Raw genomic sequence first — 26,243 nt, 5'->3', positions numbered from 1 at the left:
AGCTACACAGGATGTACCCTACAGCATCATCTTACTGCCCCGCTGTCATGTTCCAGGGCCTTTGCAAGCACCGTAAGGCTGGCGGAGTCTCCCACTGCTTTGTCGACCTGGCGTTGCTGATGGCGCAACTAATTATTGCAATGCACTGGAAGCACGCGCACTTGTAGGTGTGGCATCCTGGCAGGCCCTGACTCTCAAGTGGGGCAGTGCTGAGGTTACTGCACTCCGCCAAGAGGAAGCTTGTGGATTTAGGAAGCTTGTGGATTTAGGAAGCACCCCGTCCCGCCGCTAGAGGGCAGAGACTAGCTCATCCCATGGGATGGGATGGGATGGGATGAGCTAGTCTCTGCCCTCTAGCGTATGGCAGATAGTTGCAAAAGCTCAGACGAACCAGCACCCCCCCCCCCCGTCATTCTTTGCCACACCCACCTCCCTCCTGGACAGCCACAACACTGAATTGGCATCACCTCATTACATGCCTTGCGATGGTGCCATCACCACAGATGGCCTGCAAGTAGACCCCTACCGCTCGCACAAACTGCATGACTTTCGGATATTACAGGCTTACAGTTTTGTTTGTGTTCTTGTATTGATTACATCTGTACTGCCATGGCACTGTCAGCACAAGTTCTGAAGGTATTGGGTCATGCCACCGGTCCTCGGAAGCTTGTTTCTGGTCCAGGGAAGACATGGCTTGGCAGTTCGGGCTGGACTGTTCCCATGAGGCACAGGGTCAGACTGATTTGCATATAGCCATGTCTGAACTGGGTTGGCAGAGTGGGCTAAAGAACGGTGATGGATTAAACCCAGATCTTTTGATTGGGTGTGAGTGTTTGATTGATTCAGATGGCAGATGCTCCGTCCATCACCATCCCCTTTTGTACCACAAATGTGATCACACGTTTGTATTGCCTGTAGGGTTTGTGATGCCTACTGTAACGCATAGTGTGAAACTTCAATAAAGATGTTTTCATTTATAAAAAAAGAAAAAAAAATTACTTTTCTATACCAAATATTAGATTGTAAGACTGTGCACAGTAATTGAATCTTCAACAGAACAAACTGCAAACCGATATTTATAGCTAAATAGCATTTTCCATACTGATGCTCTAGGCAACTCACTAACCTCACCCAGATCAGTAGATTTTGATGCTTTGGTACTGGGAGATTAAGAAATACACCTACTACTGACTTGAAAAATATATTGATTGAAACATATTGTTGCTTGCTATGAAAAGTGACTGAAAGACTAACGTATTGCCATAAGAACTTGGCCAGATTTTGTTATTGTGGAGTAGGATGAAATCACAAAAGCTCTGTTTTTTTTAATCTTTGTTACGGAGTTTATATTCTTTTGACTTGCCTCTACTGCCCCAATAGTCCAGAAGTTAATATAATACAAATAAGTGTTTTCTTACTCTCACTTACCCTGCATGTTTGCTGTATAAGACAAGAAAATGTGTATCCATAATTGTTTACTAAGTATTCTGTAGTGCCAATGTTGGTAAAGATCTTGGAAGACTGTAGCGAACTACAAAATAACCCGTAGCATACCAGGCTGTCAAAACATGTTGTTGAATGTCACATATTGCTGTTTGCTGGAATACAAGAAGTTATGGCCTTTAGACTTAGACCGTGATGTGCTATTATATCATCTGTGCTGTGTTTCTTTCAGTCGATGTTGCTGCTAGCTCCAAAACTCAACGAAACCAACCTGAATGTGGAACTAATGAAGCATTTTGCCCGCCTTCAGTCAAAGGATGACCAGGGTCCAATCCGATGCAACACTACCGTCTGCCTTGGAAAAATCGGCCCCTACCTTAATGCCACTGTAAGTTATTATGCATCTTGCACTACTCAGACCAGACAACTATCCTCAAAGAATAATAATAGTCAACGTTTCCATTTTCTTTCTACACATCCCCGAATATTGCACATTTCACCAGGTTAATGCATATCTATGCTTCTATGCAACGTATAATTAGTTGTGGAATTTTTCCGAGTGAGCAAAATTTTAGACCTGGTAGAAAGGTTCAAAATGTAGTATACTTGTCACATGGGCTTGGAACATGCAACAGTCGTTCAAAATCAGACGTTTCACGGTCTCCCACCTTCCATAGAACTAATTAAAGAAGTACAATTTATTATATCCTCCTAGATGTTCGAGAATGGGAGTTCTTGATCGATATGGTAATCTCCCAGATTTGAAAGTGATCACTTCTCTTTTGTTTTGGACTCGGGCCACGGGGCTTCATGGGAAGAGGCGCTGAGGAAAGCCCCTGATTGTGTTGTGCCTGAAGTTTTCAACTCCAGGAGAGCCCGTCGGTGGGATTCCAATTCTACCGCTGAAGAGGCCAATATAAAAATTTATAAAATCCCATTTTTCTTATTAAAACCAGTAGTTGATAAGCTAGACAATGGTGAACTCCTTTTTGCTAGGGATAATATCTGATTCACTAAGCTCAATTAGTTTTTTTTAAGGATTTTAAACCTGCTAGCAAAACAGCTAAAACAATTCTCTAGTTTTAACTCTGCATGCAAGGAAGCTAAGCATGTCCTACTGAAAGTGATCAAAGAAGGGAATAGAAGCACAATATAAAACTGCACTAAGGAATGTCCAAGTGAATTAGAATGATGAATTATGGGCCGAACTTTAAAATGCGGGATCTAGTGAAGATGCTAATACATTTTGGCATATTGTCAAGAATGACTCCTCACCTGTGGCAGTGATCCCAGAAATTCACAATCAGGGCGAAGTGTGGAAGAATCACTTTAAATCCGTATATGGAAACTGCACCCCCTTGCCTTGTGATTTACGTGTAGTTGCAGGCACGTCTTCAAGCCCCTTGATAGAGTGTAGCGACTGCTGCCTCCTTCCTTTTCTACACTTCTCTTCTATTGATATCGAAAGGGCGGTCACCATGCAAAGGATGGGTAAGGCTGCTGGTTTGGATAAAATCCCTGTGGACCTTTTTCAATCGAATTTGGATGTTTGGGTCCCATATATCAATACAATATTGAACGCCATCCTTGCAGGTGCTCCTATTCCTGAAACGTGGAAAGGTGCGGAGATTGTCCCTATATATAAAAAGGGACCTACCGCAAAACAATCACCCCATTCGTTTGATAGACTCTATTAAAAAAATATTTTGTTGACAAATCCTTGCTAAACTTAATGGATGGCAAGCCAAGTGATAACCCACTTCCAAGCTGGCTTCAGAGATAATGTGGACACCATGAAACAAATCTTCAGATTCTTGTTTACCGAGGGGAAGACGGAGGACATCAGCGGTGGCAATTTGTTTGTTGCCTTTGTTGACCTTCTTTCTGCCTTTGACTCGGTTCTGAGAAAAATTGTGGGGCGTATTGAATTGTTGATATTTTAATTAGACTGCATGAGGATACCTATGCCCAAGTTAGATGGAGCACTAATGGGTGCTTGACAGGACATATTCCTGCAGGAAATAGGAGTCCGTGAGGGTTGTGTCCTGGCCCCTACCCTGGTTTTATTATTCATCAGTTGGTGTGTGTATTTTTTACTTGATTGCCAGAATGACTTTTCTACTTTAGCTGGAACGAATGTTACTGCCTTGTTTTCAGATGACACCTTCTTGGTCTCAAAGACTGCTTGAGGCTTGTTAATTTTGTTGTAACTGTTCTTCCTCTTTTGTGATCTGTGTGGGCTTGAGTTGAATACAGCTAAGACCAAGTACATGGTCTTTAATCTGCTCAAATATTGTAGAGGGAGGTTACCGCTGCAAGGAAAGGAGTCTCCCTTGATAGAGTGAGGAATTTTAATCATCTTTGTATCCGAATAACAGATTCCAACTCGTGGGAGGCCTAAATGCAACAGAGTGTTGCTACATTAAAACACAGGGCTGGGCCTTACTTAGATTTGCAAAACTAGCCAAGTCTTACTCTTTAAACCCGCACTCCCTTAAAATACATATGGCACAGGTTTTAATTGCAGCACTTTAAGGATGTGAATTATGGGCCCATTCAGATTTGACTAATCTGGGTTGCGAGGAAACTAAGTTTGTGCGGTTACTACTATTTCCCCAGGGTTGCAGTTTGCTTCCTCTACAGCTTGAGCTGGGATTAAAGCCTTTGGGCATGGTGGCCAAGCTGCACCCATTAGCTTATTGGGTGTGCTTATGGAAGTTGGATGCTCTGAAGCCATATAGGAAGTTCTTAGCTGACATCCTTGGAATGCCAGGAGTTTTAAGGAAGATCTCCTTGTTAAGATCAATCAAGGCAAACTTGATTTGAGCTTGGCTTAGAAGACTTCTGGCACTCGCTGTAGGAAGCTGGCTCTGTATATACTATATCAAAGTGAGGTATGGTGTGTACAGAGTCCAGTGGAATCCCAAAGGTTGGCAGAGGTAAATTTAGATAGAACCTTACTCTCTATTTGTGGTAGTGTGGTCGAGCAGTAAGGCAGTATCAGAGTGTTAAGCATTTGTTGTACACACTCAGTCAGCAAATAAATTCACACATTCAAAGACTGAACTTCAGACCATTTGTTTTTGTATAAAAATATTGTTTGAGTTATTTTATTTTCTAGAACCAAGCAAGCCTGGCACAGGTAAGCAATAAATACTTTCCAGTAGTAATGAAATTGAAATACAGTTTGAATGATAATTGTATATGCACTTTGGTTTGATTTACAGTATGGATGCAGAGAAATGCAATACTTAGTAAGTGCAGCACATAGACTTGAATAAGCTTTCTAGTAAAATTTCTGGTAAGTAACTTTTGAGATTACTAGGCTTACACAGAGTAGTATACCTAGATACTACTCTGGGACATTTCCTGAAAACAGGTAAGTAAAATCGTTTTTTTCGATTATGCAATTTTAAAGAATTTCTTTAGTTTCTCGAACTCCACACTTGAAAACATTTCACAGAAAAACAGTCAATGTTATCCTATGGAGGAAAATAGTGTTAGCGGTTTTGAGGTAAGTATTTGGTAGTAAGAGTTGAGGTTTTGGGGGTAGACTCGGGGGTCCCCCAGGGTCAAGGATGCACTCTAGTTACACCCTCAGCGGCACCAGGGCTGCCGGATGCAGAGTGCTGAGGCCCAATGTTATCCAATGGGGATAGGGGGCCTCCGGTTGGTGGCTGCTGACTAGCAGGCCACTTGGCTGTGGTAGCAAAGCTCCTGGACTTTAGCTCAGGACAAATGGGGAACAAAGTAGCACCAAAGGTGCACCCTGAGTGGCATAGGGCGGCCGGATGCAGAGTGCTGTTTCGACGTCTGATGCCCTGTTGTTTTCAATGGAGTACATCCGGTTTGGAAATACCCTGTAGGCATGGGGGCGAAGATCTTCTGGGTGCGATCACCACTTCAGTAGGTATGTTGGGAAGTTAGGGGTTGGTTAGGCACCGACGGTTTGGGCCCACAAGGCCATGGGGCGTCTGGTGCAGGGGTACCTTTTGGGGTCGGAACTTCTTACCAACTCCTGGTCGCAGTTAGGGGGGCCTTCTGGATTTAGGCTGCAGCCGTCGGCTGGAGGCTTGAGGCAGGTCAGGGGTTGCCAGATCTTGGGTCAGGATCGCGATGGTGACCTCCTTGTGGTGTTTGCCTTCTCGAGCTCGGGCCGTGGACGGCGGGTGCAGAGTGGGGCGGATTCGCAGTGTCCGGCCAGAGCCAGAGGTTGCAGATTAACAAATCCAGTGTTCACGGGAGACAAATTCTTTGTTCTTGAAGTCAGGCAGGTCCTCCGGGGTTTTCGAGGTTGCTGGCTGCAGGACACACCGGGATTTCACAGGAGCAGGTTTATGGGGGAGACAGGCCGGTAGGGCCCGGGCCAAGTCAGTGGACGTCTTCCTCTTGTTAGCTCCACGGCTGTTCTGTCCTTCTTCTCGTTGCAGGTTCTTGTCTGAGGTAGCATGGTTCAGGGTTGCCCCTAAATACTAGATTTAGGGGCATTACAGGTAGGTAAAAGGCAGGGACCAATGGGTCCCTTCTCTGGGGTGGGTACACCCTCTAGTGGGAGGGGGGCATGTGCCTGTCCCAGGGTTGGTTGAGTCCCTCCATCTTCAAGATGGCATGGACTAAGAGTTGTGCTTCACCTCATCCCCCAACGCCACCTGAGGGGTGGAGTTGGCAGAGGTGGGCACACCTCTCTTCCTCACTTGTTTTCCCCACCGGTTCTCCCACCCAAAGTGGGGGGTCAGAACCAGTGGGGGCCAATTGCTGAGAGCAGGAAGTAGCCTGGGGAAGCTCACAAAGGCTGCAAGCCTTTGAAGCTTCCCCTTCGTGATGGTCGTGAGGATAGTGTGTTGGAGGAAGTGTCCCATCCCCACCCCAAAAGTATATTGGGGGTCTTAAAAGAGATAAATTCTTCATTGGAAAATAGGTCTCCTAGGGTCTCGCACCCACCATCTTGCCATAGGGAGACAGCGAGTTCTCTAAATTCAGGAAGGCTCCCTCTAGAACACAAACTCCCTGGCAAGACGGGCTATTTTCAGGATCAGCTTCACGGTGCATTCCCACATCAATACAGTGTGTCTCACCAGGAAATGAATGCAACTGTGTCCCCTCCCCTGCGCCATGAAGATCTTAGGCAGCTGAAACATACTACAAGTGTGCCGCTCGCTCAGAGGAGTCTTCCTGCCACAACCCTGTTCGTGCTACTGGAGTAGCAGTTATCTGTTGCTGATTGTTTTCTTTGCCGGTGTGAGGAGTTTACAGCCGCGAGGCCGCAGAGGAGGCGAGAGGTGCGGCCCCGGGACTGCGAGGACCAGCCTACAACATCCTCAGCTGTGTCCTCTTCCCGGGTGAGCCGCGCCCCCTCCCAGTGCCCGCCCCCACCGAAGTGCTCTTCACTCCTCGCGGCCCCCGCTTCGCGGGTGCCGCTTGCTCAGAGGAGTCTTCCTGCCACAACCCTGTTCGTGCTACTGGAGTAGCAGTCATCTGTTGCTGATTGTTTTCTTTGCCGGTGTGAGGAGTTTACAGCCGCGAGGCCGCAGAGGAGGCGAGAGGTGTGGCCCCGGGACTGCGAGGACCAGCCTACAACATCCTCAGCTGTGTCCTCTTCCCGGGTGAGCCGCGCCCCCTCCCAGTGCCCGCCCCCACCGAAGTGCTCTTCACTCCTCGCGGCCCCCGCTTCGCGGGAGCCGCTCGCTCAGAGGAGTCTTCCTGCCACAACCCTGTTCGTGCTACTGGAGTAGCAGTTATCTGTTGCTGATTGTTTTCTTTGCCAGTGTGAGGAGTTTACAGCCGCGAGGCCGCAGAGGAGGCGAGAGGTGCGGCCCCGGGACTGCGAGGACCAGCCTACAACATCCTCAGCTGTGTCCTCTTCCCGGGTGAGCCGCGCCCCCTCCCTGTGCCCGCCCCCTCTCTACTCAGGAGTATATCAGCAAGCCCGGTGACGCGCACCGCGGGACCCGCGCGGGTCGCATCCCGGGGCGAAGCCCGGGCCAAGGGCGGGCCCGTTGTTGCCCGTTAGTGCCTGGTAGTGTCCGGACCGGGCCATCACTCTTGGTTCATCTTGCAGTCCATATATCCACAGTATAAAGTCTACATATATGTCTGAAATGCCTGGAAGAACCAGAAGTAAAACAAAATCAGCGATGGCCGTAGCCCAAATTACTGGGCCTATAGACCAATTCATTTCCCGGGTTAACGATACTATTGATCATAGTATTTCTTTACTAGAACGAAGAGTATCTTTGGACCTTTTGAACGCTAGACGCTCGTCCTTGGGCCCATTATCTACTGCATGCTCACCTGCCCAGCAAACCTCAATTAATTGTTCCCTTCCTTTACCGCATCCCGTCGCTGGCACTCTTACAGTACTAAACTCAGTAGACTTATCCGTGTCCCAATTAGAGTCGGATTCATCATTTGTTGATCTAGAGGCCACTCCAGACCTGGAAGCTTGTCAAACACTCGAAAGGCCAGAGTCTACCATAGATAATCGTCCTCGAGGATCAGGGGAATGAGGCATTCCTGTATTGCCAGAACCAAGGAATTTACCGATGGCCAAAAAAAAAACTAAAACTACCATCAGGAATCATAATCTTGTGTCACCAGCCCCAAATTCAGCATCTGGTATACCCTGTTGGGTTGAAAATATGGTAGCAGACCTAAAACTGGATTTTGAAGCCACAATAACGGCTCAAATTAAGCCCTTAATGTCTAAAATTGATAGACTAACATCTCTAATCAATACTAAATGGACTAATAAGGCAAGCGGAAATGTGTCTACACTAATACAAGGGAAAACAAAAGATGCGCCCCTGGTTAATAACATCAATAGTAACCTACCAAAAGATCTTACCGCAAAAGCTAAATCTTTATCTGATAAACCAGCAGCAGCAGCGCCATATTTGTCTCAAAGGGGGGAAAAAGCTGCTGCGCCCTTACCTATTTCTACTGGTTTAGACCTCACCACAAAGCCTCAAACACCTTCCGGTCCTAAAAAAGTGCCCAGTCAATCTGCAAAAGGTTCTAAAAGTTCAGCCACTAATTTGACAGCAACTACTTCCCCAAACAAGACTCAAGACCCAAAAACAAGGCCGGCTCGTTTTAAGTCCATTAACTTACCGCCGGAAGTCTCACCCTTTGTGGTTGTACTGACGGGTGTGCCACCACTGAAGGAGGGTAGAAGAGAAACCCTTGCTGAATTAAAAAATAAATGTGTCCAGTGGCTCTACCTGCATAAACCATTACCCAATAATATGTGTGGAGAAATACACGCAGTTAGAAGAGGTGATTGGGTGGGTAGAAACACTAAGACCATAGTGAATTACATATGCAATACACCTAGTAGTGGGCCGGCTACTCAAATTCACCCATTTCCCTTGTCCTATTTTCTACCCATGCCCCAAGACAATATCCCCCTCGATTCGGCTTCCCAATAAATAGAGGGTACACACATGCTCCACAACATACTATTCACCAGTGGCAGCAACCATGGCAAGGGCCACCTCCTAATTTTGACCCCTTTGTATCTCAGTTTGCCCACTGGAATAGATTCAGTGCGTTGGAGGAGGTAGACTGACTCAATTCCGATGAAGCTTCCCCTATTCACTCTGCCACCAATAGGGGTGAGGAGGAGGGCTCTCCAGGCATGTTTTACCCATTATGCCCTAATGTTCGAGGCATGTGGGCTGCTAAATTCATATCTTTTGCATTAGATCGCCGCCTAGTGTTGGGTCCGGATGATCGCACATTGTTGTCCTGGAAGAGTCTTCGAAGTATCCTGAGATAGGTGGCTCCTCCCCTGGACTACAGTGCGCATGGGCATCGGCTCCATCCCCAGATTGTTTTTTTCCGCCATTGGGTTCGGATGCGGTCTCGACGTCTCTGTCGGAACCGAGAAAAACTAGCTTTTTACGGCCAAAAGGCCTTATATTCTTTGCGTCTGTATTGTTTGCGCACGGTCTCGAGTTCTTCCGTCTCTTTGAGTCGGAATCTGCGGAGTCGTATCACTCTTCGGACATCGAGGCCTTCTCATCGCAACACGACCGCAACTTTTCAGCATGGAGCGGAGCCCGTTTAAATACTGTCCCGTCTGTGGGTCGAAATACCCACATATCGATGTGCACCCGGTCTGTAACAAGTGCCTCTCGCCGGACCACAACGAGGACAACTGCATGGCCTGCTCCAGATTCAGGTCAAAAAAGACACTAAAACTTTGGCGCGCGGTGCGCCTTGAGGCCAGACAAGCGGCCCCGGATCCAGAAAACATCTTCGGCGACCAAGAAGAGGAGGGCCAAAGCCATCATCTTCAAATCTCACCGCCCGCGACGGACATCGAGGCGGATCCGGAAGACGACGACGGAGTCGTGGGTCAAGGCCTTAAATACGTCGACGAGGTAGGGGACGTCGAAGAAGTTTATGGGGCCGCGGAAGATAGCTCAGGGGATGAGCTATGCCCCGAAGGTTACACGGATCAGGCTCGGGTCACGGGATCGCCAGTCGGCCTTACCCAAGACCCCGCACCGCAAGCCACGGCCCCGCCCTCAGGCCCGGCCACGGACATACTTGCTGCGAAGCCCGTATCGAAACCGAAACTGAAACAAGCGGTATCGACTACACCTAAAATGGCCGACCCGAAACCGAAACCGAAACTTACGGATTCGAGTGTTCCTAAGATGGCGGCCGCTCCACCAAAAACACCAAAACCTGCTGCCTCATCGACTCCGTCGACCTCCGGTCCACAGAAGTCGAAGAAAACTGTCGATTCGACGGTGTCGAAATCGTCGGCGGAGGAGGTTTCCTCTAAGAAGGGAGTTCGGCACGGGTCGACAAGTGCGACGCCGTCTAAGCCCGCCAAAGCCAGCGACAAAACTCCGGTGCCGACTGGGACATCGTTAGTCGGACGCGGGGTGGAAACGGAGCCTGCAAAATTACACGGATCGAAAGCTGGAAGCTCAACACATCGGTCCAAAGACTCTGTGTCCACGGCTGCAGTATCCACGTCTAAGACTCACAAGGGCCTACAAGACGTCGGATCCGAGGGCAGGGTGAAGGCCTCCTCGTCGGCGCCAAGTGTCGCTGTGAGTGACGCGTCCCCCATCGCCTCTTCACTACAGAGGATTCGGGAGATGGCCTCTGCAACGCCGGCTCCGACGCCGTCGCACCAGAAGCCGATGGACTTGCCGGCAAAGCCTGCAGGCAAACTTTTCTTCCTTCTGCCGCCAAAGGAGGCTCCGAAGGCCTTTACCACAAAATCGGCGCCAAAGACGTCGGAATCATCAACGTCTGGAGCACTTTCAGGTCGACTACTCGACTCAGAAGAAGATTCTGAGCGTTTTATCGACGCAGACACGGGCAAATTGACCCTTTACAAACGAAAGATCACTTCACAGCCAGTGGACTCTTATGTCATCCCACTAAAGAAGAAACGGCTTGCTCAGGACGCTTCAGCCCTGATGGAACCTATACAGCCTCCTCCTAGAAGGAGCCCAACACCTTCCCCAGAACACTCTGAGGGTGAAGGATATGGAGAAGATGACCAATACACTTTCCCCATCAATGACCCTGATGCACAGCAGGATTCCTATGACGACATAGGTGACCAAGACACCCAGAATGTGGGGCAGGACCCACAGCCTCTCATTGCACGTGCATCCCCAACAGAAGATTCTGCAGGTTTTCACGCACTCATTGAACGGGCAGCTGCTAATCATGATGTGGACATGCATGCTGACCCAGTTGAAGAAGACTTTCTATTTGACACTTTTTCAGTCTCTGAAAGGACAGTAAAGACACTGCCTATGCTCAAAGGGGTCCTTAAACATGCTGCGGACATCTTTAAAGAACCAACCAGGGCGAGGGTGGTCAATCCTCGCATCGAGAAGAAGTACAGACCAGCGCCTGCAGACCCGGCATACATTCGGGGACAGTTGCCACTTGACTCCCTTGTGGTCGCAAATGCCCGCAAACGGGCTAACTCCCAAACAACGGGTGAAGCTCCTCCCCCAGACAAGGAGTCAAAAGTGCTGGAGGCAGGGGGCAAAAGGGTAGCTGCGCAGGCTGCCAATTTCTGGCGTATTGCAAATACACAAGCACTATTGGCACGTTATGATAGGGCGCATTACGACACCCTAGAGCAAGTTTTACAACACCTGCCTCCGCAGTTTCAAGAGGCTACCAAACTGCTTATAGAGGAGGGAAAACTAATCTCCAACGCGGCCATAAAGTGTGCACTTGATGCAGCAGACACAGCAGCTAGGGCTATTAACACTAGCGTCATGCTCAGACGCCAGGCGTGGCTCCGCATATCGGGGTTTAAACCGGACATTCAAACAACCTTACTCAATCAGCCCGTCAATCCTGATAGACTGTTTGGTCCTGATGTTGACACCACCCTCGAAAAGATTAAGAAAGACAATGAAACTGCTAAGTCTATGGGGGCCCTACAATCACAACAGTTCCGTGGCAACAATTTTCGTCGCTCAGGTGCACGTGGAGTCACCAGAGGACAGATGGGTCAACAGTCACAATTCTCCAGAGGTGGAGCACAATCCTCGTACCCCAAGCAAAACAAAGGGGGTTACCGAGGAAACAGTACCAGAGGACGTGGCAAAGGAAACAACAACTCCCGCTCCTCTGCCCCAAACAAACAGTGACTCTCTGTCACTGCCCCCCGACCACTTAACACCTGTCGGGGGAGACTACAGCAGTTCCTGCCCGTCTGGAGAAACATCACCACAGACAGGTGGGTGCGACAACTTGTCCAGTACGGTTATTGTCTAGAGTTAAAGTCCACTCCACCCAACATTCCACCGAGGCAACAGCCTATGTCCGCAGAGCATTTGCACTTATTGCAGCAGGAAGTAGTGGTGATGCTGCAAAAAGGCGCAATCGAGCTCGTGCCGGTGGAGGAGGAGGGCACAGGGGTATATTCCCTGTACTTCCTTATTCCAAAGAAGTACGGATCTCTCAGACCCATTCTAGATCTGCGTCCCCTCAACCTGTATATACTATCAGAACATTTCCATATGCTTACACTGCAACAGATTTTTCCCTTGTTAAAACAAGGGGACTTCTTAGCAACCTTAGACCTCAAGGATGCTTATTTCCACATTCCACTACACCCGTCCCACAGAAAATACCTCAGATTCACTATCCAAGGCAAACATTATCAGTTCAAGGTCCTACCCTTCGGAGTGACCACAGCCCCAAGAGTGTTTACCAAGTGTCTGGCGACAGTGGCGGCGCACCTCAGGAGGCAGAACATCCATGTCTACCCCTACCTAGACGACTGGCTCGTTCAAGCCAAGTCGGAACAACAGTGCGCCGCGGACATGTCGACTACCATTCACCTCCTTCACGATCTGGGCTTCTCGTTGAACTACCCAAAGTCGCATCTTCAGCCGGCGCATGTCCGGCAGTTTCTAGGTGCGACAATCAATACCCTGACGGCCATGGCCCAGCCAAACCAAGTCAGGATAGACAGCATGCAGTCGCTAATCCAAAAGTTCAGACCACAACACTCACTTCCAGCGAGAGTGTTCATGCAGTTGATTGGCATGATGGCCTCCTGCATCTTCATAGTCCCTCACGCACGTCTACATATGCGTCCGCTCCAGGAGTGCTTAGCAAATCAGTGGACACAGGCTCAGGGACAATTGACAGACCTAGTGTTGGTTACCAGTCGGGCATACGACTCTCTGCATTGGTGGACTCCACACAACCTTTGCAAGGGCCGACTGTTCCAGGAGCCAGTGCCACAGATTATCCTGACAACGGACACGTCTCTCCAGGGATGGGGAGCTCATCTGCTCACTTACACAGTGCAGGGACTATGGACGACGCAGCAACAGAAGATGCACATCAACTATCTGGAACTGATGGCAATCTTCATGGCACTCAAGTCCTTCATTGTACATCTGTGCAACAAGGTAGTGTTAGTCCGGACGGACAACATGACCGCGATGTACTACATTCAAAAGCAGGGGGGCACCCACTCGCCACATCTGTCTCATCTGGCTCGGGGCATGTGGAAGTGGGCCATTCAGAGGAACATTTTCCTCATGGCAGAACACCTCCCGGGCAAGGAGAATCAGATGGCGGATCTGCTCAGCAGATACAGCCATCAAATGCACGAGTGGGAGTTACACCCATCTGTACTCCACCCGTACTTCCAGCAGTGGGGTCATCCGGAGATAGACCTGTTTGCCACAAACGAAAACGCAAAATGCCAACACTTTGCCGCCAGGTTCCCTCACCCACAGTCGCAAGGGAATGCGATATGGATGAACTGGTCAGGCAGATTTGCGTACGCTTTTCCGCCAGCCCCTCTGATACCGCTGGTGGCAAGAAAGGTAAGGCAGCACTCGATGACTCTCATCCTGGTTGCTCCAACGTGGGCGCGCCAAGCATGGTACACCACGTTCCTCGAACTCTCGGTGGTGCCGCATCAAAGGCTGCGCCTCACGCCCAGACTTTTGACGCAGAACCATGGAGACATTCAACATCCAGATCCGCAACAGCTCAACCTGGCGATCTGGCTCCTGAAGTCCTAGAGTTTGGATACCTTCACCTACCTACAGAATGCATGGACATCATCAAGGAGGCAAGAAAGCCAACTACCAGAGCATGCTATGCTGCAAAATGGAAGCGTTTTGTCATTTACTGTACAGCCAATAACATCAACCCGCTAGATGCATCTACCCCTAACATCATTTGCTATCTGTTACATCTTTACAAATGCAATCTAGCGTACACCTCCATTCGGATACATCTATCCGCCATAGCAGCTTATCTTCAAAATAGGCAGCATCTCTCTGTCTTCAGGGTGCCTGCCATTAAAGCTTTTCTTGAAGGCCTGAAACGAGTCATTCCCCCAAGAACACCGCCAGCTCCGGTGTGGAACCTCAATGTGGTCCTCACCAGACTGATGGGACCACCTTTTGAGCCACTACACTCGTGTGAACTCCAATTCCTAACGTGGAAAGTAGCTTTCCTAATAGCTATTACGTCACTGAGGCGTGTTAGTGAGCTACAAGCGCTCACAATCCAAGAGCCATTCATTCAGATTCATCCAAATAGGGTGGTACTACGTACTAACCCCAAATTCCTTCCCAAGGTGGTGTCACAGTTTCATCTCAACCAAACTATTGACTTGCCGGCATTCTTCCAAAACCCACAAACGGTGGCGGAAAGAATGCTTCATACTTTGGATGTCAGGAGGGCGTTGATGTACTACATTGACAGGACACAACACTTTAGGAAAACGAAGCAGCTTTTTGTTGCCTTCTCGCCACAGCACAAGGGCAACCCTATTTCCAAAGCAGGAATAGCCAGGTGGATTGTTAAGTGCATCCAAATATGTTATCAAAAGGCAAAACGTACCTTGACAATACCCCCAAGGGCGCACTCCACACGCAAATTGGGGGCATCTATGGCTTTCCTGGGGAACATTCCTTTAGAAGACATTTGCAGAGCAGCCACGTGGGTTACTCCACATACCTTTACAAAACACTACTGTGTTGATGTACATTCCAAGCAGCAAGCAGCTGTAGGACAGGCTGTTCTCAAAACACTTTTTCAGGTTTCTGCAGCTGGCATGGGCAACCGCCGCTAATGGAGGGACTGCTATATATTCTATGCAAAAGATATGAATTTAGCAGCCCACATGCCTCGAACTGAATATGCTACTTACCAGTATGCATCTGTTCTTGGCATGTAGGGCTGCTAACATTCATATCGCCCACCCTCCTCCCCGGTGCCTGTCGCAGCTGCAGACATACTCTTGTATTCAATCATTAGCATGGACATCCTTTACACTTTACACTCCATCTCTGCCACAATGGCTAAAAACAATCTGGGGATGGAGCCGATGCCCATGCGCACTGTAGTCCAGGGGAGGAGCCACCTATCTCAGGATACTTCGAAGACTCTTCCAGGACAACAATGTGCGATCATCCGGACCCAACACTAGGCGGCGATCTAATGCAAAAGATATGAATGTTAGCAGCCCTACATGCCAAGAACAGATGCATACTGGTAAGTAGCATATTCATTTCCAACGGCGGCAGCCGCTAGCCTGATTAAGTCACCATCTTCTGCTCTAGAGAGGGAATGTATAGAACCTCTTTGCCTTAGAGACACTGACGTTATTAGAGGAGAAACCACTAAGGATAAAATAAAAATCCTTAGTTGGAACCTTGCGGGCATTCATAGGAAGCTGGGTTTGCCTGAGTGGAGTGATCTGGTTGAAGCACATAAGATCTGTATGTTTCAAGAGACCTGGAGTACAGAACCACTCCACCGGGTTAGTTTTGTCACCTTTTTTGTCCCAGCAGAGAAACCCATGCATGGGAAGGGGCGTCCCTTGGGGGGCCTTATTATTTGGGTAAGCATCTCCCTGAATTGCCGAATAACATCCAAGCAGATAAATAATCCAGACATCTTAGGCATTTTACTATGCAATCCCTGTAGAGGTCCGACTCTAGCTTTTTATAATGTTTATGCTAGAGGTACAAAAAATGGGTGCACCTCATCTGTAATAGCTGATCTTGAGGTGCAACTTAGGGATTGTAAAGAAGCTGATTATACCCTAGTAGCAGGTGATTTCAATTGCACCTACGAGCCACTTCCCCTGGATGGCATCCCTGATCTGGGTGAAGAAGACAGTAGATGGGGTATCCCCTCACTTTCCATCCCTCCGATTAAGCGCTGGACCCGCAGTGCAGTGCAGCTGAATGCACTGACTCTAGAGTTTGGGCTAAGAGCCGCTAATGGCCGTACACCTTCTGACCGGATGGGGGCCCCGACGTTCAACAGGGTTGGTCATACCTCGAGGATTGACTATATCCTGTTGGACCGGGGGCTATGAGCAGGGTCGTAGATATGACAGTCATATCGACCGTTGAGAGCGACCATAATTCGCTTTCCCTAACTGTCACGAATCCCTGGTCCAATGAAACATCGACAGTACCTTCCAAATGCTTGCATAAGGTCACTGTTTCCTCCTGTGGAAGGCGTCTAAAGTGGAATAAAGTTGCCAGTAACCCTGTCAAACTCTCTAGCATAGAGGTGGTACTTGTGGCATCTCAAACGGAATTTGATTCCATTGATTTAGCTACGGCAGTGGAAAGGGCAACACCCATTTTTGAAGCTGCTGTTAAGACTATAGGGGAAGTTTTTTGGGTAAAGGGAAATGCAGGGAAGACTATGCCACAGTTTAAAATTAAAGGAACGCATGACTGGTATACAGCAGCATGTAGGAAAGCTAAGTCTCGGCTAATTGAGGCCGTTAAGGGCAAATCCCAACCCCAAATACAGGTAGCCAGGAAAGAACATAAGAGAATACTGGGGTTAGCAAAAAAGGAGTGGGAAGAGGCCTATTGGTCTATCCTTAAAGAAGCTAGCTCCAAGAAAGATTCAAAATGTTTCTGGGATACTATTAGAGCACGTAATAGGCCTGATAGTGACCTAATAACCTGTAATATCCCAAGCCAGGCGTGGGTCAAACATTTCTCAAAGCTTTACACCCGTCAAGCCGACCAACCGCTGTTGAGCGATTTTCAAGGGGGGGTTGTGGCTCCATCATTCCCCCCTCCAATTTGGAACATCCAGCCTAGCGACTTCGACTTTACTGTTAAGGAGGTCGAATATGCAATAGGCTCTATTATTCCCCAAAAAGCGGCCGGTCCGGACGGTATACCCGGTGACCTCTTAAGATTAGATACTTCAAAGTGGGGAAAACTGATCCATTCCCTACTTGTCGCTATCTGTAGGGGCGCCCCTGTCCCCTCCTCGTGGAAAGGGGCGGAGGTGGTCCCTATTTATAAGAAAGGTCCCAGAGAAGATCCGTCAAACTATAGGCCCATTAGCCTGTTAGACATCAATCAAAAAGTAGTCGGCAAGGTTCTACTGGTAAGAATTCTAAATTGGGTAGAAGAAAACAAAATCCTTACTGACTACCAGGCGGGCTTCAGAGTGGGAACTGGGACAATCGAGCAAGCATTCAGACTCATGATGGTCTATTGGAAAATTGTGGTCATTGGCAAGGGCAGTCTTTATCTCACGTTTATCGATTTAAAGACTGCCTTTGACCTTGTACCTAGGGAGACCTTATGGAGCGTATTGGCCGACATGGGGTTGCCGCACTACTTGCTCGTATTGCTTGTTAGGCTGCACGAAAACAGTTTTGCCCAGATTAGGTGGGGTCCAGGGGGGGAAAAAACTAATAGTATCCCGGTTGAGAGAGGAGTCCGCCAGGGATGTGTGTTAGCTCCCACCCTTTTTTCCCTCAACATCAATGGGGTGGTTGAGCATCTTTGGAAACATCCCTCAGATGAACCATCCCTGGCTGGCGAACGTATACCAACCCTCCTCTTCGCGGATGATACGCTTTTGATATCTAAAACCCCAATAGGCCTCCAAAGACTCCTAAATAACTTTCAATCTTTCTGCGCTAGCCGAGGCCTGGTAATTAACACTAGTAAAACAAAATATCTTGTACTGAATCCTCCCAAAAAACCAGTCCGCCCTCCTACCTTGAATGCTGAACCCTTGGAGAGGGTAGAAGTTTTTGACTATCTTGGGATACGCCTTTCACATAAAATGGAATGGACACCACATTTGGACAAAATGCTCCTAACCCATAAGAGAATAACAGGAGCTCTTTTGAAAGAACAACGCTCCTGTATAATAAGACCAATAGCTACAGTCTTGGAGATTTACTCGACCAAGGGTGTTAGCTCTGCTCTCTATGGGGCTGAACTTTGGGGGTCATCCATTTCCGATGCTCTAGCAAGATCTGAGATGAAATTTTGTAGAGCGATTATGTCTTTACCACAGGGCACTCCCACGGTCCGGCTAATGTTGGACTTAGGCTGTCGCCCAATTGATGACCTCGCAAAATTTCGTCCACTTTTGCTATGGGCGCGTCTGTGGCGTGTGGAGGAACTCAGTAAATATGCCCAAGGCCTTGCAGAAATTATGTCACTACCTGGGTGGCACAAAATCAAATGGTTGAGAGACATGAAGTCGCTGCTTGTTAATCTGGGCCTAAAAGAAGCGTGGGTAAATAGAACTTCACCCCCGAAGTTAACCCTTAAGAAACTTTATTGGGACTGGATCTCTACACAAAGAAACACTAGTACCACTATGGGCAGACTTACGGAGGATTTCTTGAAGTTTAAAGATCAACCGAAACGGGAAGTGTACCTTGACACTATTGATAAACCCTTTGATAGGGCTTTATACTTTAAATTTAGAGCAGGAACCCTTCCCCTTTATTCTTTTACTTCAAGTTGGAAATCCCGTGCACAAACCGCAGAGCTTTGCCCAGCGTGTCTACTTAAATCAGAGTCATTGGCACATTTTTTGTTTGAGTGCAGTGAGTATGCAATACCAAGGAGGGTTTGGCTAAAAAATGTATGCCGGCAGCTGAGTACCAAGAGTCATGTGACTGCAATCAGGATTTTAATGTCTGATAGCCGTGCCACTTATGCTTGTGTTTTAGCCAAATTTTTATTATGGGCTTGGTCCATCCGAACAAAAAGGCTTAAATTGACTGTTTAATTCTTTTTTAAAAACTGTTTCCTCAATGAACTGCTTTGTAAATTTGTATAAATGTTCCTCATATGTTTTTCTGTTTTTTTAAAATTGTTGTATTGTGATTTATGTGTTGCTTTTATGATAATTTTTTTATCGAAATAAAGCCTTTTGACACTCATACTACAAGTGTCCCATAGCAGGCACTTCTCCCAGTTATCGGCCTCCACAAGCCAATGTGTTGCATACTGCAGCTCTGAGGCCAAATAGTATTGCTCTAATTGTGGAACCACCAGACCCCCCTCAACCAGCTGGAGGAACAGATTACTCCTAGCAACCCTTGCACCACCCCACCCAAACCATATCAGAGAGGACAGAATGGTATTCAACTGTCAAAAAACAGCTACGGAGAGATAATCAGAGGAGTTTTGAATGCAGTACAGGCACCGAGGTAGAAGGACCATCTTGGAAATGGTCACTCGAACCATAACTGAGAAGTGCAGAGTATTCTAGAAGTGGATGGATGATTGGAAATCATCTAATACTCTGAATAGATTGTTTTGTAATCGTTTCTATGGGGTATGTGCTAACGTCATGCTCAGATAGCAGAACTTAACAACCTCCCATCTGAGAGGAAGTATCAGCAAAAGTTTTGGGGGCCTGCAACCGTAGGCCAACTAGTGGAAAAAGTTAGGATTTCTGATGATTAATTTGAAGGCCAGATATCTCCCCAAATCTTTCCAGTAGTTAGGGCAGAGGGTGCCGCCTGGAATGGGATAGCAAAAAAATCAACAGTCATTTGAGAAACAATAACCCTAACTTCCCCCCACCCCGTACAGGTATAACATAACAATATTTGTATACAAGACCAATTTCTCCAAAGTGTCAGGACGAATTCTAATACACCCAGAGTCCCCACGGACACCAACACGTGTCAAATCAAAGAATGCTCGTAATTTACCCCCAGGCCTCACTGCCACTGATTAAACAGACTTATACAGCTCCATGTCTCTCCAAGCAAAGGGCATCAAGCGACTTGAAGCAATCCTGCCCGCATGACAGACACCAGAGTCTGTGCATACACTCTCCATCGCATCCTGGCATTGAGCCAGAGATCGCTGAGTTCGGCATCTGAATCCCACCTTGCTTTCTCCCCAAGTTGAGTCAAGTCTCATCTACATCAATGCGTGCCCCCATTAATCTGGCCACTGGAGTACAGGGAGCACTTCATAGGGACAATGAGACGGAGCAGGTGGGAGAGATAAAATGGAGGGAGTTGGTGGGGGGCACAATGTTGATTATCTGCGGGGGGATCCCTTGCCCCCGCGGAGCTCTCATCAGGTATAGTGTCAGGCACCAGTAGGCAGTCATTTGGGGCTGAGTCTTCTTGGACCACAATGTGGGTCGATCCTTTTGACCCCTGCCAACCCTTGGTCCACTTGCTCAGACGCCCACCCGCACCCCGTTGCCCACATACATGAAATGGGTCAGCATTACTCAGTGTATGTACTGGTATGTGGTTGGCCATGTCCAGCCAGGACAATACTTCCTCTGGCTGTTCAAAAAAGTGGGATTTACCATCAGTTATGACTTGCAATTTCGCAGGGTATAACAACATACATTTAATGTTCGTTTCACGGAGCTTATATTTAACCGCAAGGAAGAATTTGCGCAGTTCCTGAACTTTTTAAGTGTTGTCACGATATATGGCGTGATTTTCAAACAGGGGAACCAACTGATCTCTCTGGCCGCCAGCAGGAGGGCATCCCTATCACGATAATTCAGTATTCTAGCAATGAGAGCCCTCGGCAGAGCGCACAGCGGCAGCAAAGGGACCAAGGATCATTGTGTGAGCACAATCAAAAAAAGTCAGAGCCTACGGAGGAGTAGTTCCTGTCACACCCACGCTTCAAGGAAGGGCTCTGCCGACTGGGCCTTTGCTCGTTGAGGAAATCCGAAGAGTCTCACATTATTTCGATGTCACCGGCCTTCAGCATCCTTCAACAGGTGCTCCAGGGAAGAGGTGACAACAGATATCATACTAAACTTGCCGCTTAAGCGGACAGACCTCCGTCTCAAGAGTGGCTATGTTGATTTCGGCAGTGTCCACTTTAGCTGCTACTTTTCATAGTTCTGCTTGTAAAATTAAGGCCTCTACAGAGACGTCTGCAATCTGACCCTCCAATGCCTCCCTCAAGCCCAGTATTTCCTCCAGCAACCCCATCTGAGAGGGCTTCATTCCTCATTCAGGGAAATGATGCGTTGAACTTGATTGTCCCTGCCGAGTAATCCTGTACACTGGTTGTCGCATGGTGGTAATTGGGTAATGGTGTTTCCCTGAAGCGGACTCTGCAATCTATCCTTCTCCAATATTACACTGCAGGCACCCTAGTGGTTTCTCTGCCCCTGGCAAACCATGGAATCCAAACTGCTCTTCCCCAGGGATCCCTAGTGCACGGTCTTAACCCTGAAGATGAGGGAGCTGGTCTGAACGTAGGTACAGAGATGTCCCACAACTGCACCATGCTGCAAGCTTTCAGGGACTGGCCGTCACCACTTTTGACATGGCCTCAAAATATCAGGATCACCCGCAGTTACATATGGCAATACAGGGTAGCTGTCCCATGCTGCATGGAGCCAATTGCCACAGTTTTAGCCACCAGCAAGCTTATGCAGCGACCACTCTGAGCAGTTTTGGGTGCAGGGGATCTGAGCTGGCAAGGGTGCGTGAATGGCCCTGGTTATAATACCCCCTGAGGCGCCCCGCACTTGCAGCCCCAAGGGTCAGGGGTGCAAGTGTTTAGCTCCCCGTAGGTAGGGCCCATAGATAGATCTATTGGCTCAAGGTGGCTGGGCGCATTTAAGTAGCGCTGCAGGTGATGTCAGTCTCCCTGGGTGGGCCAGGTGTAGCAAAGCGGTGAAGGCCTCCAGTATCTCGGCCAGTATAGGACCTACACACCTGAGTTTCTCAAGGACCGGGGAATAGAGTCCACCACAAGCACCACCACTTCAGTTACCTACGGAGGTGGAAGCGTCTTACCTGATCCTTCTGATGGCCCCAGCAGTTGATCTTTCTGGCCATCAGCAGACCTAGGAGCTGTCTTGTGCCTCGATGTGCCCGCTGTCTTTGCCTGCAGATCACCTCATCAAGAGAGGGAGGTGGGGGAGGGGAGAGCTGCCACACGTATGTTCCGCTCCCCAATGAGGCTGCAGGCTATGGGCCAGGCCCCCGGTAATCACAGCAGATACCACTCTGATCAAGCGGGTCCTCCCTGAAGGTGTGCAGGGGGAGGAGCAAATGCTGCCCGCTATGGGATGAGCCCCCCGCATCACAGCCAGGCTCCAGCAAGAGCAGTCGCAGGATTCTTCTGGGCCCAGGGTGACCACGCCCAACTGTAATAGGCACTCCTACCAGTCCAGGGGCTCTCAGATGACTGCAGCACGGCGGAGCAGAGCTGCACCTGCAGCCAGGAGGCACCAGACTGCCCACATCAGGCCTAGACCCATAAAACGGCATGGTACCTCTGGCCGAGTCTAGTGCAGCCATGGATGCCTAATATCTGTTGGAATACTCAAAAGGGTGGTGCCGGTGAGTTTTTCATGAAATCACTGGGGTGGGGGGGGGGCAGATGGAGCCGGATAAATGCCGAACGAGTCAGCTGGGAGACTGAGCTCCCTAAGGGCATGTCCCGTTGTCCATCTTAGTTGACTATGCCCTTGTGCCTGCTCTTACTATAATGAGAGTGAGGAACATTTCTTCTTTTTCTGTCATGCATACTCAGCTCGTCATTCTAAATGGATAATCCCAGCATGTCACAAGCTGGGTCTACTAGATCGGACTTCTGCATTGCTGACAAAGGTCAAGACCCATTTGCTGTATATGCTATAACAAAGTATCTGCAGAGTGCATGGTATAAGTAGACACATTTTTCATGTAATTTAAAAAATGTATTATGATTGCTCTTTCTTCTATTTACAAGCACTTGCACTTTAGTTGCTATGGACTGTTGCACAGCCATCTGTCCCACATGGTAATCAAGCATTGGGCTTTTCCCTCATTTCTGGGTTTATGATATTTTAGCTTTGCGCTGAAATTTATCATGTTCTATAACTGGTGTCTTAAGTTGAAGGCTTTTTTGTGCCCTGAAAACTGTCCTGGTGGCCCGGAAAGGCCTGAAGTTGATCTTCCTGCGAGATTGGATTAGAATATGCCCTCTTCCCCTTGATGATTGGTATTTCTATAAGTTATCAATTAATTAATCAAACTGCATTTTTAGAGCACAGCTATTCACCACGAGGGTATCCAGGCGCTGAGAGCCATACTGCTCGGGTGGAGCCAAGTCTTGAGTCCATTTCTGAATTCCTGAAGAGAGGGTGATGTCTGGAGGGGGAGGCTGTTCCAGGACGTCCCGGCGAGGTAGGAGGAGCATCCCCCACTGTTGCTTCGGCTGATGCAGGAAGTGTGAGCGAGGTAGGTGGTGGCGCGAAGACGTCTGGAGTTTTTTTTTTTTTGTGAAACCTTTATAGGCAACAAGGATAAAGCAATACACAGCTTCACGCCTACAACCTGTGACAACAGGCCGGCAGCATCTATAAAATCGGTTCATAACATGCCCAGCATTAGAAGGACAACATCACCGAAGTTAGACACAGCATGCCGCCTACAACCCGACCGCGACGGCCGCGATATAAACTGGCATAATTGGATAACATGCAAAGTAGAAAGACGGCTCTGGAAGTGCCGCATAGCCGAGCAACGGGCTTTGAGGTTTCTTTTATAATTTTTGTAAAATAACCAACATAAACATCAAACAAAACAAAACTCCCACGTGATATACCACCATATCTTGCGTGTGGACAGGGGGGAATCATGAGGCGGGGGGCTATGCAATGGCCTTAAGGAGAAGGCAGTGCAACCATCGCCAGGGTAAGTGTTGCTTCACACCTGTGTTGTGCATTAGGCTGATACGGGAGGGGGAGGGCAAGGAGGGAGAGGAGAGGGGGGGGATCTAGGGAACGCTGCAAATCCAGCGCACGAAGTGAAAACAGTGCCAAGGTCAAAACAGTGGTGATCTGTGCAACATGTCTATAAAATGAGCACGGAGTCATGCAAGGGGAACGTGTCGCAGGGCGTTACGGGGCCAGGAGTCATAATCGAACCGGGTATGCAGCGCGGTGTTTAACGCGCAGGCGCGCCTCATGGATCCGAAGAGTTGTCCCCTTGCTCTCGAAGAAGATAGGCCACCAGGGGTCCCCAGAGATCCTTGGGGCGGGACATGTGTGGCATGAGATCGGCATAATTGCGTATATGTTCTTGCCATGTGATCATTGTATTGAGCCATATTTGGAACTTAGGTGCGCGGCCCCTACCCCATTTACATGCCACATGGCGTTTAGCTAACAAGAGGCCTAAAGCGAAAAATTTCCTATGTGATTTCAGCGCCGGGGCTGAGTGACCCAGCAACGCTATCTTGGGACAGGGTGGTACATCCGCCCGACCATGTCGGATAGTGCCTCGAAGACTTCGCACCAGTATGCCGCCACAGCGGGACAGGTCCACGCTAGGTGAAAAAAGTCAGCGCCTCTGCATCGGAGGCAGCGATCGTCGGCGCGCAGTCCGAGTCGAAACAGTTTAGAGGGAGTGAAGTAGATTCGGTGCAAGAATTTGAAATGCAGCAGCCTGAGACGGGCATTACCGGTGACTGCATTAGTGTGGGAGCAGCTTTCTTCCCACTGTTCGTCCGAAAGCGGGGTGTCCAGATCAGCATCCCAGTCTCTGCGGGATCGAAGTGGGGGGGGGGATGGAGCTGGTTGTGCATGTCGGTATAGCATAGACACCACGTGCTTCGGGGAGTCAGCTTGTAGGAGCGTATGGAGGGGGGTCAGGGTGTCTGGCTCGTCCGGGAAAGAGGGAGTGACCGCCTTGACATTTTGACGAAGCCGGACATATAGGAAAGTGTCCATTACAGAGGGGGTATGTTCTCCAAAAAACTGAGCCGCCGTACGGAATTGTCCCTGGAGGTACAATTCACCCCATGTGTGGACCGCCAGTTTCACTAGCAATTTACGGCCGATCTCCTCACAGGCCACACGTAGCCGCGGGTCATGTGCTAGGGGCATAAGCGGAGAGTAAAGGAACGCGAAACCCATGTGTTTCGCTAATCGCTGCCAAGCTAAAACCGTGCAGTCAACCGTGGTCGGGTCACGGTCAGTGACCCGGGGCTTGGTGTATAAGTAACCCGATGGCTACTCAGGCCTCATATAACCGTCCTCCACCACCAAGTGGGCTATGAAGGGAGGAGGGTGAAGCCAGTAGGCGGCAAAGTGGCCCTGGGCGCAATCATAGTAGCGCCGAAAGTTCGGTACATCGAATCCGCCTTGGTGGTATGGTAGCATGAGAGTCTGTAAGCTAATCCTGGGCTGCTTACCGCCCCATATGAGGCGCGACAGTTGGGAGTTAAGGGAATGAAAAACATGTGATACCGGACTGTACGGAATATTGGTGAAAAGATACAGGAATTTGGGAAGGATAACCATCTTGATGAGGGATATACGTCCCGCCATGGAGAGTGGAAGATGAATCCACCTAGTGATAGTATCAGTCAATTTATCCAGGACTATGCCATAGGTAGCCCTGATGAGTTCTTCTCGATTTCGGGAGACGACGACGCCCAGGTATTTAAGCTCCTCCGATTCCCACACCAAGGGGTAGTCAAGGGGGAACTTCTCAGTTTTGTCCGTCAAGGGGAAAAGAGCGAACTTCGACCAGTTGATCTGTATGCCTGATATGGCACCGAATTTGGTAATTTCGCGCAGGACGGGATTTAGGTTCTCGCGCGGTTTATGTATGTATAGAGTGATATCATCTGCATACAGTACCACTAGTAGCTGACGCTCTGGGTATATCAGAGAGCGGTGGTTATGGTGTTGCCGAAGTTTAGCCGCTAGCGGTTCAATGGCGAGCGCGAAGAGGACAGGAGAAAGGGGACAGCCCTGTCTAGTGCCTCTGTGAATAACGAAGGGGGCCGATCTAGCGCCGTTCAGTAGGACTAAGGCGCATGGGTTAGTATATAGTAGTTTGATCCAATCTAAAAAGCTGTACGGAATCCCCATCCGCTCAAGAAGAGACAGGAGGTAGTCCCATTCAAGGGAATCGAACGCTTTGGTAGCGTCAAGTAACAAGGCAGCTGCTTCGCAACGGGGATTAATGTCCTGGAGGACGGCTTGAAGGGTGCGTAAATTATGGGAGGTCGCCCTGTTGGGGACGAACCCTG

The 26,243-nt window shown here is 48.8% G+C and overlaps 1 protein-coding gene across 2 annotated transcripts in view; it reads left to right on the top strand.

Moving 5' to 3' along the window:
- Positions 1-26,243, top strand: part of SCYL1 (SCY1 like pseudokinase 1) — a 990,258-nt gene that overhangs the window by 418,106 nt on the left and 545,909 nt on the right. For both annotated transcript variants that reach the window (XM_078660868.1, XM_078660869.1), the window contains exon 10: positions 1,676-1,831. In XM_078660868.1, the coding sequence (XP_078516994.1) occupies positions 1,676-1,831 (156 nt within the window). The remainder of the gene's footprint in view (positions 1-1,675; positions 1,832-26,243) is intronic.

The sequence above is a fragment of the Lissotriton helveticus genome, chromosome 9 (genome assembly GCF_964261635.1).
Source record: "Lissotriton helveticus chromosome 9, aLisHel1.1, whole genome shotgun sequence".
Classification (NCBI taxonomy): Eukaryota; Metazoa; Chordata; class Amphibia; order Caudata; family Salamandridae; genus Lissotriton; species Lissotriton helveticus.
Note: the sequence above shows the minus strand (reverse complement) of the source record. Positions and strands in the feature narration are given on the sequence as shown.